A 17,943-nucleotide genomic window follows, 5' to 3' on the forward strand; every position below is an offset into this window, starting at 1 on the left:
GCAAGATACAGTTACTCCCTGTCTGATCATTTGGCTAATTACGTTTCACATTAAACTAACTCTAATGTAATTTCTCTTAAGCAATTCATTACTGCTCAGATCTGAATCAGAAAAAATGCTTTGCTCTGAGAATCTAATTGGAATTCTCCCTCCTGGCTGCATATGTCAATCATGAGACCCATAGCCTCTGCCCATTAAAGTCTTCCACCCCTTATTACTGCCTGCCATAGCCTTCTTCCCCTTTAACATTATAGTCCTGTCATTTTATAGGTTTGCACAGCTTAAAAAGTATTTTATTTGAGTTGTGCATGTACACAGAAAAGAATGTAGCTATTAAAAGAATTTTCCCTTAAATAAGGTGAGTGCAATTAATGCAAAAACACCAACAAATATATCAAAATGGCTAAAATGTGATGCATCATATAAATGAGAACAATGTGCTAATGTTCTTTTATGCATTTAAAGCACAGGTGTAGTCTCAAGGACATTGCAAAATGACATGCTAGTCTATAGGCCATATAATGTAGAAATATTTCTCTTTGCTGCTTTCAAAGAAACTTTGAATGACTCTGTAAAAAATCCTTTCTTTACTTCTTCCATTGGCGCATGACAGAAACTCCCCTGTCACAAACCCGATTTGTGGGTGTAACTGTTGCTGAGCTCAGTTGCTATTGTCCCCTTGTTCAATGAGTGGCCTGTTGGGTGCAGTTTTCATTTATAATCATGAGTATAACAATACTGGAAGCTGCCCAGTGGATTATGTCAGTATATAGAGCATGTACAGCTCTTTATTGCAATACAGTATACAAATTAAGTCATTACAAAACAGAGGTGAGCTCTAACATGCCCCCTCCCTGTTCACGCTTATTGAGCACACTTGTTTCTACCCCTTTTGGTGTGTGCATACCTCTGGATGGTTTTCAGGCAGATGCTCTGATACTCCCCCTTCCTCTAAAAGTGCTGAGATGGTGCTGTTCTTGTGAAAAATGCTTGGTGAGGAGTCAAGTGCTATCAATAAATACTAATTAGATATTTGTCTCCTACAGAGCAGCTTGGTTGGACAGCAGTTTGGGAATGGGGAGTTCAGACTATCAACCTTGGTAGATCTTGAACCACAGCACCTGCAAAAATGGGACAGGATGAGGAAAATATTTTTATGGTAAGATTTCTTTAAAAGATCAAAACTGTACACAGGCATGATTTGGCAGAAAGAAGTACTATATTTACAATTCACAATCCATCATAAACAGTTGTGTTGTGCCAATAATAACAGCTTGAAATTCACAATAAATCAAAAAATTGTAATTTTAGAAATAATACATACAGTAACGTACCACAGCAAAATGCACCAAAAGCAGGAAGACAGGCATTCCAGTATATCCACAGATGTCACTATATTGAAACTGAGGGTCATGCTGGCATTTTCATTTGTTCTGCAAATCCTGGTATTACAACTTAGATTAGGTGTTTCCCATAATGTCATGTGAAATTCTTTCCTGTATCTAGTGTTTTTGCCCATGTTTTGCTTGGCAACAAGGGGATTTTATACCTATATTCTCTCTGAAATTGTCTAGGGTCATGCCTTTATTGCCTTATTGCTGTTGTTTTCATGTTCTTTCTGACGTCTATTGGATTTTGTTCCCGTATATTCTCCATGCCATCTAGTATATTTGTCTATCATTTTCTTCTGGAATAATAATGTATTTTATGCCCAATCTTACTGTCAACCAGTGATTCATCTTTCTCAGATTTATAAATGCTATTCTTGTCATTGTGTTGTGGTTGCCCTGTGTCCAGTTACAGTAGGAAGCCTTCTTGTACAATGTTATCTCCTTTGTCCAGTTGTGATCTTTCATGTCCAGTATTGCTTTGGTATCAATATTCCTACTATTGTATTGTTCAGCAGGGGATCATGTTCTTCATGCTAGATAGTATGCCTTAAGAGAGTTGAAACTCCTTGTTTTCCTACACCACTCACAATGCTCTAAATGCTGTACAAATAAAAAAAACTAGATTCATTTTTCTTTATTAGTTTAAAGGTGGGGGACAAGTATAAGATATTGAAAAAAGCTAGAGAGAAGTGCCAAAACTGGAGAATATAAATATGCAAATCTGGACCCTTTCCAGTAGTTGAATGCTTTGGCCTTCACACATCTCCACACACCACTATGATAGGCAGTCTCACTGGCCCATTGTAAAGCATCATAAGCTCATAATTCGTATAGTAAGAACCCTTTGGGATTTATAGGTTTTTTGTAGGGAATGTGACCATGCACCAGGTACCTACTGGAGCTTGATTTCAGGTACCTACTGGAGCTTGATTTTTGCCTGTTGAGACATTTCAAAATGCTGACAGAATAACAATCAGTAAGGTTCATTTTATCTGAAAGAACCAAGTGACGATGAAACAACAAACAAGCCAAGAGGCATGTTTAAGATCTCAGAACCCCAATTCTTTATTAACCACAGCTTGCTCACAATGACATACAGGAAATAGCACTAATGAAGAGTAGAATATGCAGGCAGCAATTTCAATAGGGTAAGGAACAATTTCAAAATCGCAACTATGTTTGACACTCTGCGGCTGTTAGGCAATTCCACACTTGGCACGTGCACCCTGTCTAATGATCCCTGTAGATTTACTGGTTACATATTCAGGATTTTTTTTTTTGCTTATAAAGGTAACCCTCATACTGCTGAGAAAAAGGCAAATTTCTCCTGGTAGAACAAGTAATCTTACAGATTTCACATAGAGGTATTGTTAAGAGCATGTGTTATGTTGTACAAAGAAAACCTTTAATGGCAACAGACGTCATTAACATGTTCCCTATAACAGATTTCAGGGAGCTATTGCTAGGAGAACAAGAGCAGCTATTTTTGCATATTAGAGGGCCCCTGTGCAACATTGTTGTTTCATCATATTCGCTATCTCTATTGGTGTTTTTGTGAAAGTTATTGTGTTAAAAACAAAACCCTACTTGCCTCTTGGCTGGATTTGACTCGATAACAATGCTAATGGGCTTTAAAACCCAGGGTGTCTGAAGGGGACTAGCTATCCATGGGAACCAATTGGATCTTCCTATTTGTTTTCGCTTGTGGCACTGGGGACTTTTTAAAGGGAATATCTGAGTGGTCACTAAAAAATTATAAAAACAAAGGTTCTTCATTTAGACTTTGACACCTACTGTCCAGGTGCTACAAATTATATAAATGAATGGAATTACAGGCTGGTTTAGCCCACACTGGAAACCACTGTAACATTGTACCATGACACACAAGGAAAAGATATTTTCATTGTTTTTCTGACATAATCTGTCTGGACACCAACATGTTGTAACATCATTGTACTCGGGATAGAAAGACTGAATTAACAAAGTGGAAAGCTTACAAAATATGTGCTATGGCTCAGTGATAGCTGGCCTTTCTTCCACCACCAACCTCATGAGTACTTATACGTAAGTTACTTTCCAAAGAAAAACAGCAGGAAATGAGATTATCAGATTGGACATGACATTCTGGGAGGATTCTGCAAACTTGATTCAGAAGAAACAGACAACACCTAAAGCCTGTTACAGGACATGTAAGATTATGAAATAACTTGCATAATGCAATACTTGTAATTTTTTAACAAAAATGTAAGTATTTACAAAATAAGACCCACTTTTTTTTATTTTTTTTTTTCATAACATGAAGCAAATCATTCTGCAAAGAGACCACACTTTTGAAGGTTTTTTTTGTTCATAATGAGTTCTTGTTGTTGGTTTTCTTCTTTTTTGTGATGTCATACATTTTCCATATCGTTATCGCATGATCCGTAAATATAGGCAAATAAGAGACTAATGGTCATCTGTGTTCAGCCAGATAGTTCTTCCTGGATCTCCTTGTTCCTGCGGACCACCTCAGCATGCCTTTCCTGAAAGATAACACAAATAAATGGTAAGGTGAAGGATAAGAACATTTCCAGGACACTGCATTAAAGTTCCTAAAATAGCAACCGTAACTGCTGTCTCACAGAAAATCTGTGCTGAAATTTGGCAGTAGGAGCGTGAAAATAAGAACCTGACTTGGTGCCACAAGGCAATACAGTTCTCATATCAGGCACTTTGATAATGGAAGAATATTAAGAATGTCTATATAAAAGCATAGTACTAAAAAATAAAAAAATAAAAAAGTTTGATTACATATTGCATATATGGTACAAATAAATTAGAATTGTATTTTCTTCTTACAATCAGTTCAGTACATTCTTCCAGAGTTTTTGCTGTGTTTTGGATTAATTATTTAAAAAAAACATAAACTCCTCTTCTTAGATGATAAGTAAATCACATCTAAGCAATGACTTATTGTAAATGTATAACACATTCAGAAACATATTCATACACAACCAAGATTCATGATAGCCAGAGAACTAAAATTTTCAAAATGTTGATAATGGTAAATGACAACTATTGAGGGGCCAGCAATGGTAGTCTACATAATAATCTCACAATAGATGTATTTTACAGGCCAGCTGACCTAAAACTGATACATACACTTTTGGTGCTTGCTTGAGTTATACCCCTGTAGTAAGATAACTGAGTTTTAGGGTCAGCACACCTCTTGCACAGTCTGTATGCCAAGGTGCTGACAATACTTGTCATCTGGGTTATGATCAAAACCTTCTGCAGATTACAATGCCAATTGAGTCTTATTGATAGAAAGCAACAATAACAAGATGTGCAGTGCACAAAGGTATATGGATGTACTGGTAGTGCTGCATTTTGTTGGACCTTTCTGGTTCCACCACCCTAGACAGGCCCACTTCTTGGGAGAACTTATTCTTCATGAATGTTTTCTTTTAGATTGACCTTTCCTTTGGGTGAGCTTGATCCAATCCTTTGTTGCCATGGCTCTAACACATATATCCAGGGAATGCTGAAACCTGGGAGTGTGTGACATACACGGATACTCACACAGTGAATTGTGGATTTACTTATGTACTGCCATGACCACATCCTAAGTTGGACATAAGACTCGAAAGCCTTCACAAACGGACATAAGGAAGTCTTAGCCAACCTATTTCCAGGGATAAAAAGTGATTTCTCCCCAGTGGAACCAAAGAAGAATGATGAGCATAGGCTTCCTTAAGGATGGCTTGTGGACCTTGTAAACATTGATTATTGGAAATGACAGTTGAGTTAAACCTCTGGCTATTGAGGAACAAAATCTTAACTGGATGTGTACTATGTGTTAGTGCCTTGGCAATGAAAAAGATTGGATCAAGCTCACCCAAAGGAAAGATCAATCTAAAAGCAAACATTCATGAAGGAATAGGTCTCCCAGGCAGGGGGCTGTCCAGGGTGGTGGAGTCAGAAAGGTCCAACAGGATCCATCACATCCAATACATATAGATTTATACATTTGTGCGCTGCACATCTTGGTACTGTTGGCACCTCCTTTTGCCCATCTTGAAGTTCCCACTTTCTTTGGAACACATAAAAGTGGATGGGAACACCAAAAACTCTAAAATGGACAGGAACACTTGGCTTCTTATAGGTTTTAGAGAATTCAAGACATAAGAAGCCAGATGCTGACTCATCCTATCATTCTACACTCAAAATCAAGTACACATAAAAGGTCGAAGAAATTTTTCAGCATCATTAAAACAGAGCTTTCTCAAAGGTACAAGCTAGCAAAAAAATTAAAAACCAATCAAAAAATAATGTGGAGTGTGATCATCCTAAACGTTACACAAAAATGCCACAACTAACAGGGAAGCTAAGGGGTTTGGAAATCGTTTTAATGTATCCTCTCCCCCCTTCAGTTTTCTGTAAAGAAGGTGAACCAAGAAGATGCTATTGACACCACTTGAACTGGTAAAAAATGTAGTTACACATTTTGGCAACATTTGACTTTACCTTTTCTTGAAGACGTTCCAAGAGGGAAGCTAGGTAGGCCTCACGGTTTTCTTTAATTTGTTCCATTTTCAGTATCAGTTTTTCCTCAGCCATTTTACTAAAATTATTGTTTTCTTCCAAAGCCTTTTGGAGAACTTCCCTTTCATGCTCTCGTTTCTCTGCCAGCTGCTTCAGGATCTGGGCTTCCTGAGACTTTAAATCAAAACAAAATGGAACTTTGAGTACTGAAGTATCACATTAATCACTGTATTAAATTAAAACACCAGTTTTGTGCAGAAAAAATCCAAGCAGTTGAGATATACTGTATAAATGCTTTTTTTTTTTTTTTTTTACAAAACTGTAAAGAAAATTCTTGTTTGCTTTGTGTTGTAGATACTGAGATGGGTTATATAAAAAGTTTGCATATTGAAAGTGATAGGGGAGGGTCTATGTACTATATTAACATGATCAATACCAGTGCTGTAATAATATATAATACACTCCTTTCTGCATATTTTCAGCATCTTTTCCAGGCTAAAGACAACACAGCGGGGCTTCTGGGTACAGGGGAACATGTGACTTTCCCACGTAGGATGAGGGAGTGGGGTGGAACTGAGGCAGTGACATCATCCACCCAGGTAAGCTCCAACATCATTTAAAACCAGAGTGGGTGGACTCCAATAGCACAGAAGCAGAAACGTAGTGGCTATTAGAAGGCACTGCCACTTTCCCCTGAACAGGCAAAGTGAAAGTGTGTCTTAATTACAGAAAATGAACAATCAGACTTATAAGTGTTTCTGTTTAGGATGTTTTAGCAGTTGGCTATGCTGGAAACCTGTGGAAGACTCTTAAAAATGACTCATTATCTTCATTAAAGTGTTGGCTTAGGGTGGCCATAGACATAAAAAGGCAATCAAACATGCAAGCAGCTTGGTTTTACAAGAGATGGTGTTTGTCAGGAGTGTGTAACCCTCCTGTTCTATGACAGCTGCGGGTCTCATTTCAGCATCCTGGTTTTGGCTGAGCTGCATTCTCCCTGTCTGACTGTACACCTGCAGGGAGATTGATGAAGGCAGGCTCTGGGTGTAGACCAAACCTGTTTTAAGCCAGCCAAGCCCTCAGTCTTTTACTTGTGATAGTGTTTGTAACACGTGCTTCAATCTCCCTGTTTCCCTGCCTTGTTCTTGTGCCTTGACCTTCATCTTAACCATGCCCTGCCAGCTTGTTTGGATTCCATTTTTGATGGTCAAACTCAGATTTTGACTACACTAAGACCTCTGCCTGCCTTTTGACCACGGATTGGACTCTTTTGGGCCAAGGTCACTGTGTGTACTAGCTATACATATAAACAGAGCCCTACTATACTGGAAATTATTGATGTTTTCTTTTAGCCAACAGAATCACTATAAAATCCCAGACATAATTAGTTTGTATTACTTTCTATTGAAGAGACATTCTTTACCTTTCTTCTTTCCTCTGCAGCTTCTAGTTTTGCTTGTATATCTTCTAGAGAAACATCTTTCTTCTTTGGAGAGGCCAAAGTCCGGGGAGCCTCAGAGACAGGGGATGGGGGTTTCAGTATCAGTTCAAATGCCTGGCCAGATGTACGCTTGTTAATCTGTTTCACCTCCATATCTACAATATAACAATGAAATGTGGTTGGAATGATGATTGGAGACTCCATTCCTATTTTATTTTGTGATGCATATGCAGGAGTTAAACGATCATTGGCTTTCCAATGGCCAAACAGATGCAACGTGTGTGCCAGAAGAAGCGGTTTAGTAGATGGTGGTAGTGAGGGAAGAATCAGTGAGAGCAAGGCTAGACTTGTCATCACTGCAGGGGGGCACACTATTAGGTAAATGTGCTATAATGTAGAAGAGTGCAATTGTATTATGTCAAAAGCCTACTTCTTCCAGATGATTAATTTCCACTTTGAAGAATGCTAATGTGGCCTCTGAGCAGTACTATTGTGTGTCATTTTAGCATGCCTTAAGTGCTGTTTAGCAGAATTGCAACTAGGTGAAGCAGGATTATTATGTTTGACTGGAAGAGATGTGATACTAGAATTTATCCAGTAGAAGACACTGGAGAAATCCAGGACGGCAAATTTTTTCCTTTAAAAAACAAACAAAGGATTTCCCAGCAACACTTACCAGACCAGCAAGCCTGCTGGGCGTGCTGTGCCTCCCTGTACCTTTAAGGAGGGATGGGCTCCTCCAGGCACACCTGCCTTTAACCTATCCATTGATACATGTGCTCCCACTATGGAGGTTTTGGAAATTTTAGGTAGGTCCACATTATATAGAGGACCCTTGACGCAAGGCTGTGGCTTACTCATATATTTGAAAATGTGTGCCAACAAAACCCTCTGTTTTTAACGCAAACTGTTAGACAGGGCCAATTTATTTGTTTTGCAGGCTGGCTGGTAAGTGTTGCTGGGAAATCCTTTGTTTGTTTGTGACCTTTATTTGTAAAGCAATGCACAAATTGTTGGCACTATATAAATCCTGCATAATCTTAATAATAATATTAAACCCAAAACCAAAAATTTTATATATTGCAGCTTACCAATCATCTAATGTGGTGGCTGCATTTGTTTTCTTTTTTTTTAGGCTTTTTTCCGTTTGTTGTCACCTAGTGATCTAACCAGTAACACGCCTCCTGTATTAGAGTGCTCCCACTCTGGATGAAGAAGCACAGGGGGCACAGTAGACAACAGCATTGACAGTCTAGGGGGATGGTAGTGTTAAATGTACTAGCAGAGTTAAATGCACTAACAAATTGAAGCCAAACTCCAGCTAACACTTTATAATCAGTTACAACAAACAGTTTTTTTTCCTTTTGGGATAAAGATTTTCCATAAATAATTAAAGCTGATCATTGTGAGTACCCCTGCCAGTGTTAAATGGTTTGTCTCATGAAAACTGATACATCTGCAAGAGAGTTTGTTCTTTTGAAAAACAACAGACTTGCTGGCTGGATCACCAGATGAAAATAGAAGAAAGAAAGCCTAAAAAAAGAAAACTAATGCAGCCATCACACCTAAGAATTAGTAAGCTGCAATATAATAAATGATTGCTTTTGGGTTTAATACTTCTTTATAACATGTAATGTAATTGTTTTAAATGGAAGATTGTTTTGAGATAAATACCTGTGCTGGCATGCCTGATCTTCTAAAAATGCTAGATGACTGACTATCAATCTGGTCCTTTAGCTTTAATATTTTCTGGAACACTAATGCAGAACAAGTTTACACACCAGACTTTCTTGGCATTTTGTGTCTTATGTCTATCTCCTGTCACAGGTCCTAAGTAAATTAGCAACTGTGTTATTATAAAATGTACAGTACTTATCCCACGCGAGAGGTACAACTGATGATCTGCGGAAAATGTACACAACCTAACTAGCTACAAGTAAAAAGAACAATAACTGCATCATCACTCTAATGTACTTACCATCATATGTGTATCCATTAAGGTTTCGGGGCTCAGGGTTGAAACAAGAGCAGATCAAGGACAACATGGACAGCTCCTTCATTTTTTCTTTGTAGGCTAGAGAAACAAAAAATGTAATAATGATTTAATGTCAAATTTGTATTTAAACATCTTACAACAAATAAAGTGATCAGTGATATATGCAAGAGAGCAGGTGCCCTACTGGTGGTAATGCTGAAACCTATCACATCTAGTAACCTATGTCCAACACTATTAAAATATATGTAGCACTACTCTCTTAGGAGTTGCTGAAGATTTGGGTCCCCCTATAGTCCTGCACAGCCAGGCAACACTTATTTTTCACAGACTTGCATTCCAGAGACAGTAAACAGTCCTTGAACTTGTTTTTTAAGTTTTATTAGGGGTATTGAACTTGGATGGGGTGAAGGGATGCATGGGATGCCCAAGAAAGAGTAAACTAAAGACAACTTCCTGGCAACTATGTACAAGTCTTTACAAAGCAAAACTTCTTGGAGCGCTCTCCAGCCTCTCCTGGTGTACCAACCCAGACCACAGATAAATCCTCTTCTTTACCCAGCTGTTTGGAGGAATCTCTCGGCAAGGGCATCCAGTACCTGCCACTTGCAGATGAACAGTCCTGGGTAAGGAGCTTAGGTTTCCCACCAGAGTGCTCTTTTCCTCTTAGCTGGCCCAATGGGATTACTCAGTCTCTTTCCTGTGACTGCCTGCATGCCTTCTTCTGGGCTAGCTCTTTTCCTGGCTTTACAGGTAGTCCTCCCTCTGGGGACTGGTGAGGCTGAGTGATCCTCCTGTCCAGGTTCCAGCCTGTAGGTAGGCCCCTTCCCACTGTGCCCCCTCCCAGGCTCCTGCATCTCTTCCTCTCTCACATCTTCCACTCTCCTCCTCTGAGCAGGTTCCATCACTTTTAAGGGCTGCCCTGACCTCATACATACCAAGCCTCCTGCTTGGGGATTGGCCAGGATGCCTCAAGTGTGCAACTCCTCCTCACCCCCACCCACTGGGTTCTAGAGACTTCTCCAAGTCTCTAGATCAGAGGGAGGCGTCAAGGAACTGATCTACAGAGCCTCTCAGCCCTGCCCCAATTTTGACCCCTCTGACTGTTTCCTCAGGCTGCTACTTAGCCCTTCTAACAAAATAAAATAATTAACTAGCTCCCCTTAGCTAACTAGGAGGGTGCTACATATAGAAAACCCACTTTATTTTCTTCTAATCTTTGAAGCTGAACTTCATGCTGTTATAAAAAAAATACCAATTAATGTAATTATGTATTTATTATTAAAACCTAAAAAGTATTTTAACCACTTAATATACCTGAATTTAACTACACTCTTTCTAATCCCCCTGTATGCACTTGAACATGCTGACAAGAGGTGAGAACAGAGGGAAGACCTCATCAGTCTGTTTCCAATCCTTAACTGCCCAATCATGAACTGGGGGTGGGGAGGTGACCAGGCTTAGTTGCTTAAATGCAACCGAGAAAAGTCAGGTCATAAGGCTGTCTGTGTTGTTTGACAGGGCTGTGTAAATCTCTGGACTGGGTGGGCAGAAATATAAATCCTAGGGTAGTTCCCATAGAGAAAATTCAAAGTTGTAATCAGATGTTTGCCTGGAGTTCAAGAATAGTTACAAAACAACTGCACAGACAAATGTATATTTCTGTATAGCCACTGTGTAATATATATGACTTGCATTACATGTACTATTTCAAATCCTTTCGGTAGGCCCTTGTGTCTTGATGTTCTAGTTCAGCGGTTCTCAACCTGGGGGTCGAACGATCATTTCCCAGGGGTTGCCTAAGACCATCGGAAAACATATTTCCGATGGTCTTAGGAACCGAGACACCGCTGCTCTGTCTCGCGATCTGTGGGCGGGATGATATGCTGCCCCTGTAATCTGGCCACACCTCCGGGATCACTCAACAGCTCCGCCTCCTCGCCGCTGATTGGCCACTGGAACTGTAGCTCAGGAGAGGCACACAGGCGGCCAATCACCGGCGAGGAGGTGGAGCTTGGAGAGGAGGAGCCGAGCGGCAGAGCGCGCAGATCGAAGAAGATCGAGGGAGCTGCAGGACCGAGTGAAGAGGAGAGAGGCCAGAGAAGGAAGACAGCTGACAGGTAAGTGCAAATTTTGCTTCTGCAGGCTGTAGATGGGAGAGGGAGAGAGCGAGCCCAGGCTGGAGCAGGGGTCAGCAAGGTAAGTATCATTGGTGTCAGTGGGAGGAATAGTGCCCCATCATTTGTGTCACTAATACCAACGATGGGGCACTATTCCTCCCCCCACTGACACCAACGATGGGGCACTATTCCTCCCCACACTGACACCAACGATGGGGCACTATTCCTCCCACTGACACCAACGATAGGGCACTATTCCTCCCACTGACACCAACGATGGGGCACTATTCCTCCCACTGACACCAACGATGGAGCACTATTCCTCCCCCCACTGACACCAACGATGGGGCACTATTCCTCCCCCCACTGACACCAACGATGGGGCACTATTCCTCCCCCCACTGACACCAACGATGGGGCACTATTCCTCCCCCCACTGACACCAACGATGGGGCACTATTCCTCCCCCCACTGACACCAACGATGGGGCACTATTCCTCCCCCCACTGACACCAACGATGGGGCACTATTCCTCCCCCCACTGACACCAACGATGGGGCACTATTCCTCCCCCCACTGACACCAACGATGGGGCACTATTCCTCCCCCCACTGACACCAATGATAGGCACTATTCCTCCCCCCACTGACACCAACGATGCGGCACTATTCCTCCCACTGACACCAACGATGGGGCACTATTCCTCCCACTGGCACCAATGATAGGCACTATTCCTCCCCCCACTGACACCAACGATAGGCACTATTCCTCCCCCCACTGACACCAACGATGGGGCACTATTCCTCCCCCCACTGACACCAACGATGGGGCACTATTCCTCCCCCCACTGACACCAACGATGGGGCACTATTCCTCCCCCCACTGACACCAACGATGGGGCACTATTCCTCCCCCCACTGACACCAACGATGGGGCACTATTCCTCCCCCCACTGACACCAACGATGGGGCACTATTCCTCCCCCCACTGACACCAACGATGGGGCACTATTCCTCCCCCCACTGACACCAACGATGGGGCACTATTCCTCCCCCCACTGACACCAATGATAGGCACTATTCCTCCCCCCACTGACACCAACGATGCGGCACTATTCCTCCCACTGACACCAACGATGGGGCACTATTCCTCCCACTGGCACCAATGATAGGCACTATTCCTCCCCCCACTGACACCAACGATAGGCACTATTCCTCCCCCCACTGACACCAACGATGGGGCACTATTCCTCCCCCCACTGACACCAACGATGGGGCACTATTCCTCCCCCCACTGACACCAACGATGGGGCACTATTCCTCCCCCCACTGACACCAACGATGGGGCACTATTCCTCCCCCCACTGACACCAACGATGGGGCACTATTCCTCCCCCCACTGACACCAACGATGGGGCACTATTCCTCCCCCCACTGACACCAATGATAGGCACTATTCCTCCCCCCACTGACACCAACGATGGGGCACTATTCCTCCCCCCACTGACACCAATGATGGGGCACTATTCCTCCCACTGACACCAATGATGGGGCACTATTCCTCCCACTGATACCAATGATGAGGCACTATTCCTCCCACTGATACCAATGATGGGGCACTATTCCTCCCACTGACACCAATGATGGGGCACTATTCCTCCCACTGATACCAATGATGGGGCACTATTCCTCCCACTGACACCAATGATGGGGCACTATTCCTCCCACTGACACCAATGATGGGGCACTATTCCTCCCACTGACACCAATGATGGGGCACTATTCCTCCCACTGACACCAATGATGGGACACTATTCCTCCCACTGACACCAATGATGGGACACTATTCCTCCCACTGATACCAATGATGGGGCACTATTCCTCCCACTGACACCAATGATGGGACACTATTCCTCCCACTGACACCAATGATGGAGTACTATTCCCCCCACTGACACCAATGATGGGGCACTATTCCTCCCACTGACACCAATGATGGGGCACTATTCCTCCCACTGATACCAATGATGGGGCACTATTCCTCCCACTGACACCAACGATGGGGCACTATTCCTCCCACTGATACCAACGATGGGACACTATTCCTCCCACTGACATCAGTGATGGGGCGCTAGTCCTCCCACTGATACCAATGATGGGGCACTATTCCTCCCACTGATACCAATAATGGGGCACTATTCCTCCCACTGACACCAATGGCGGGACACTATTCCTCCCACTGATACCAACGATGGGACACTATTCCTCCCACTGACATCAGTGATGGGGCACTATTCATCCCACTGATACCAATGATGGGGCACTATTCCTCCCACTGCAAAATTGCAGTTCTGAAGTAGCAACGAAAATAATTTTATGGTTGGGGGTCACCACAACATGAGGAACTGTATTAAGGGGTCGCGGCGTTAGAAAGGTTGAGAACCACTGTTCTAGTTGATCCTGTATACTGCAGTACAGCACTGTGTGTGCCTCTGTTACCTGCTAATAGAAAGGGTTATGAATGTGGTTTGCTATACTGCAGGTCAGTGCCATGACAAAGTAATATGGTGCCCAGGGCAAAAATGGGAGACTGTGTCCCCAACCACCCCGCCACCCCCCCCCGCCTATCAGACACCCCAAACCTCCCCCATTGAGTGGAAAAGGGGAGAGGGCCAATAGTAGTGCATGCCATAATAATTGTATTTGTTGTTTGTATGCAATGAAATCATACCAATGTTTGTCATACACTGCAGCAAACTGAAAAGTTTAGGATTGGTGCACAAATATTGGGCTAACAGTGGTGAAGTAAAAAATATCCCTGGGTTGGTGATGTTACTAAAAGGAAAAAAATGTCCCTGCATTAGGGGTGTCACTGAAATGAGAAATGTTCCTCGTTTGTGGTATCAATGAATGGAAAAAATGTCCCTGAGTTGGTGGTTTCACTGGAAGAAAAAAGTGTCCCTGTGTTGGTGGTGTCACTGGAAAAACAAAATGTCCTCATGTTGTTGGTGTCACGGAGATGAAAAAATTCCCCTGTGTATGTGGTGTCACTGAAAGGAAAAAATGTCCCTGTGTCGGTGATGTCACCACTACAAAACTCCATCCCCAGTGAAGAGCTTTTCCCTCATCCTTGCCCCCCACCACTATTATTATTATTATACAGTATTTATAAAGTGCCAACAGTTCGCTTAGCGCTGTACAATACAATGGGAGACAATACATGCGACAGTACAATAATAATACAATGCGATACACGAGGGGTTCGAGGGCCCTGCTCCTTGGAGCTTACAATCTAGGAGGGAGGGGACAGTGGTACAGGAGGAAAAGCTGTGGGGGATGGAGTGGTAGGAAGAGTGGAGGAGGTCAGCAATTAGCAGGGGGTGGGGTAGGCTTCCCTGAAGAGGTGGGTTTTTAGGGTGCGCCTAAAGGAGAGGAGAGTAGGTGATAGTCTGATGGATTGGGGTAGGGAGTTCCAGAGGATGGGTGACGCCCTGGAGAAGTCCTGGAGGCGGGCATGGGAGGAAGAGACCAGGGAACTGGAGAGAAGGAGGTCTTGTGAGGAGCGGAGAGTGCGTTTTGGGTGGTATTTGGATATTAGGTCGGTGATGTAGTTTGGGGCAGTATGATGGACAGCTTTGTACGTCAGTGTTAGTAATTTGAATTTGATCCTTTGGGCAATCGGAAGCCAGTGGAGGGATTGGCAGAGGGGGGTCGTGGAAACGGAGCGGTTGGTAAGGTGGATGAGTCTGGCCGCAGAATTCAGGATAGACTGAAGCGGGGATAGCCAGCGGCGAGGCAGGCCAGTGAGGAGGGAGTTGCAGTAATCGAGTTGTGATATGATGAGGGAGTGGATGAGCTGCTTAGTGGTTTCTGGGGTTAGGAGTGTGCGTATTTTGGCGATGTTGCGGAGGTGGAGTCTGCATGAGTTTGGACTTGGGGCTAGAAGGATAGATTGGAGTCAAGAATGACACCAAGTACTCTGGCCTGTGGGGCGGGCCTGATGATACAAAGCTCATCACTAGGCATGAGCTTAGGCATGTTCAGATATGAGTCTGAACCTGCCTGAGTTATCCTGCCTGAGTGTGTTTAGGAATTTTTTAAAATACATTTTGTATTTTTGTTTCATTACTGCTATAAATATGGGAAATTAGCAAACAGAATGCTGCAAAACAGACAAAACACTAAATCAAGGATCAGCGGCCTATGGCATTCATGCCTGGGCAAGCATGAAATGTCTTTTTTCTTAGTACCCGGAAGGTCTGCAGTCATAGGCTGTAAATGACAGCTCACTAGCTCATTGTCAATTACAAAGTCTGGCCTGCCCTTCTGTGCCCAAGGCCCACTGGCTTTCAGGCGCCATATCTCCTCCCTAAACCATTTTAGGCCCACCAGTGGCTGCAGAAGATGGTGTGTAACATGAAGAAGCCCATTCAACTGTCCTTTTCCTCCTCTAAATGGACCTGCCAGCTGAAGCAGGTATGCATGAAAACATAGAAGATTGTTGGCAGAAAAAGGACCAAGTGGTCTACTGAGTCTGCCCTGTTTATTTCCCCTTTTCCCCTTTTTTTGCTTTGTTCTGAGGTCTGGAGGCACAGGAATTTGGACTGATCTGAAGTCTGAAGGTGCAGTAATTGGGGCTGATCTGAGGTCTGAAGGTATAGTAATTGGGGCTGATCTGAGGTCTGAAGGTATAGTAATTGGCATGATCTGAGGTCTGAAGGTGCAGGAATTTGGACTGATCTGTGGTCTGGAGGTATAGTAATTGGGGCTGATCAGAGGTCTGAAGGTGCAGGAATGTGGACTGATCTGAGGTCTGAAGGTGCAGGAATTTAGACTGATCTGAGGTCTGAAGGTACAGTAATTGAGGCTGATCAGAGGACTGAAGGTGCAGGAATTTGGACTAATCTGAGGTCTGAAGGTGCAGGAATTGGGGCTGATCTGCTTAATAGAAAGCACACACCACCTATTTAGAGTGCCCAGCATGGTGCTTTACAAATGTACTCTATGTTCCACCAGCTTCAGGACAATAATAGAACTGAATAGCAGTTCTGTAAACAAGCAAGCCTGGTCATGCGACCTGTACATATTACTGGATTTTTATGAATGAGATGAGCCAAGATGTTCATAGCACAGTGGTGTGTAATAGAGAGTGGCGCCAGATAGTGATATTCTCTCCCCTTTATAAATGAGCCTCTTAATATGGAAGACTTCTGGTTCCTGCATTAAATGCTACAGACAAACTGTCTGCCGCAGTTACTAGGGGAAAAAGAAACCATCACTGGTAGACAATAGTAAATGTAATAATAACATACTGGTCTTCAAAGTGCAACTACATAATTTCTGGTTGCAAATGTCTAAACACCCCCCATTCCCTGAATTAGCAAATGGCTTAATTCATCTCTGAAAGGATAGGTAGAAAGGAAGGTAGAAAGGAAGTCAGCTACTAATTACCACTGCCTCCTCGGCTTCACTGTCCACACTGGCACCACACCATTATTACTCTGCCAGCAGTAGCTAAGTGGTTAGCACTTTCATCTAACAGCACTAGGGTCATCAGTTTGAATCCCAACCATGACACTACCTGCCTGAAATTTGCATGTTCTCCCTGTGCCTAAATGGGTTTCCTCCCACACCGCAAAGATATGCTGGTAGGTTAATTGGATCTTGTCTAAAATCTACCCTAGTATGTTTATGTATGAATGTGAGTTAGGGACCTTATATTGTAAACCCCTTGAGGGCAGGGACTGATGTGAATGTATTATTTGTAAAGCACTGCATAAATTGACAGCCCTATATAAGTACGTGAAATAAATAAATAAATACATAATTTTGGGTAGAAGGGTAGGATTCCTGTGTTAGGCTAGCCATTGCCATACGATTATGGTTATAAGATGAGTTCTGTGTAACAATCGTGGCATATACAGTACATGCATTCTTACACCAAACAGACCCATCCAGTTATGCTGTGAATACAATTGGAAAATCTGGCTATGTACATTGTTTATGTGTTATTTCTTCTGTTTTTCCTGCAAACAAGGTATACCATATCAAGAAAAACACAACAGCAGGTAGGCTCTAAGCACATGGGCTTTGGTACGCTTAGCTTCTAAAATCTAGTCTACTGTATCAGTTCAGTTTCAACAAGCGTTTATGAAGCATTTTACAAGCTTTGGACAGCATTTTTGGTACCTAGATAAAATCTAGATAAAGCTTGCTGAAAGCTTGTTTAAAGCTACAACCACCAATACCATTAAAACAAATACTGTCCGTGCTGCTAGCAAGAAAGAAGCTCAGAAATGCAGAACCGCGTGTGGGCTCCTCAGAGCAGGCTCCTCTTCAATCTTGTCAATACAATATGGACAGCCATCTCTGGACATCACCCCGCTGCATGCAACAACGGCCTTGCTGCTCACTTCAATTTGGGGAAACCAGTACTGAAATAGAAGCAAAGGAAGAAGGCGCACAAGCCTAGTGC

General features: G+C 42.9%; 1 protein-coding gene across 1 annotated transcript in view; it reads right to left on the reverse strand.

Moving 5' to 3' along the window:
- Window positions 1-2,431: 2,431 nt before the first annotated feature.
- STMN2 (stathmin 2) overlaps window positions 2,432-17,943 on the reverse strand; it is a 58,618-nt gene continuing 43,106 nt past the window's right edge. Inside the window, exons 2-5 of the mRNA XM_089661010.1 lie at window positions 9,335-9,430; window positions 7,339-7,511; window positions 5,898-6,089; window positions 2,432-3,913 (exon numbers count right to left, since the gene is read on the reverse strand). Coding sequence (XP_089517136.1) covers window positions 3,854-3,913; window positions 5,898-6,089; window positions 7,339-7,511; window positions 9,335-9,430 — 521 coding nt within the window. The 3' untranslated portion in view covers window positions 2,432-3,853. The remainder of the gene's footprint in view (window positions 3,914-5,897; window positions 6,090-7,338; window positions 7,512-9,334; window positions 9,431-17,943) is intronic.

Source organism: Staurois parvus, unplaced genomic scaffold (genome assembly GCF_062004578.1).
Source record: "Staurois parvus isolate SC_StPar_1 unplaced genomic scaffold, SC_StPar_1.0 ptg001302l, whole genome shotgun sequence".
Lineage (NCBI taxonomy): Eukaryota > Metazoa > Chordata > Amphibia > Anura > Ranidae > Staurois > Staurois parvus.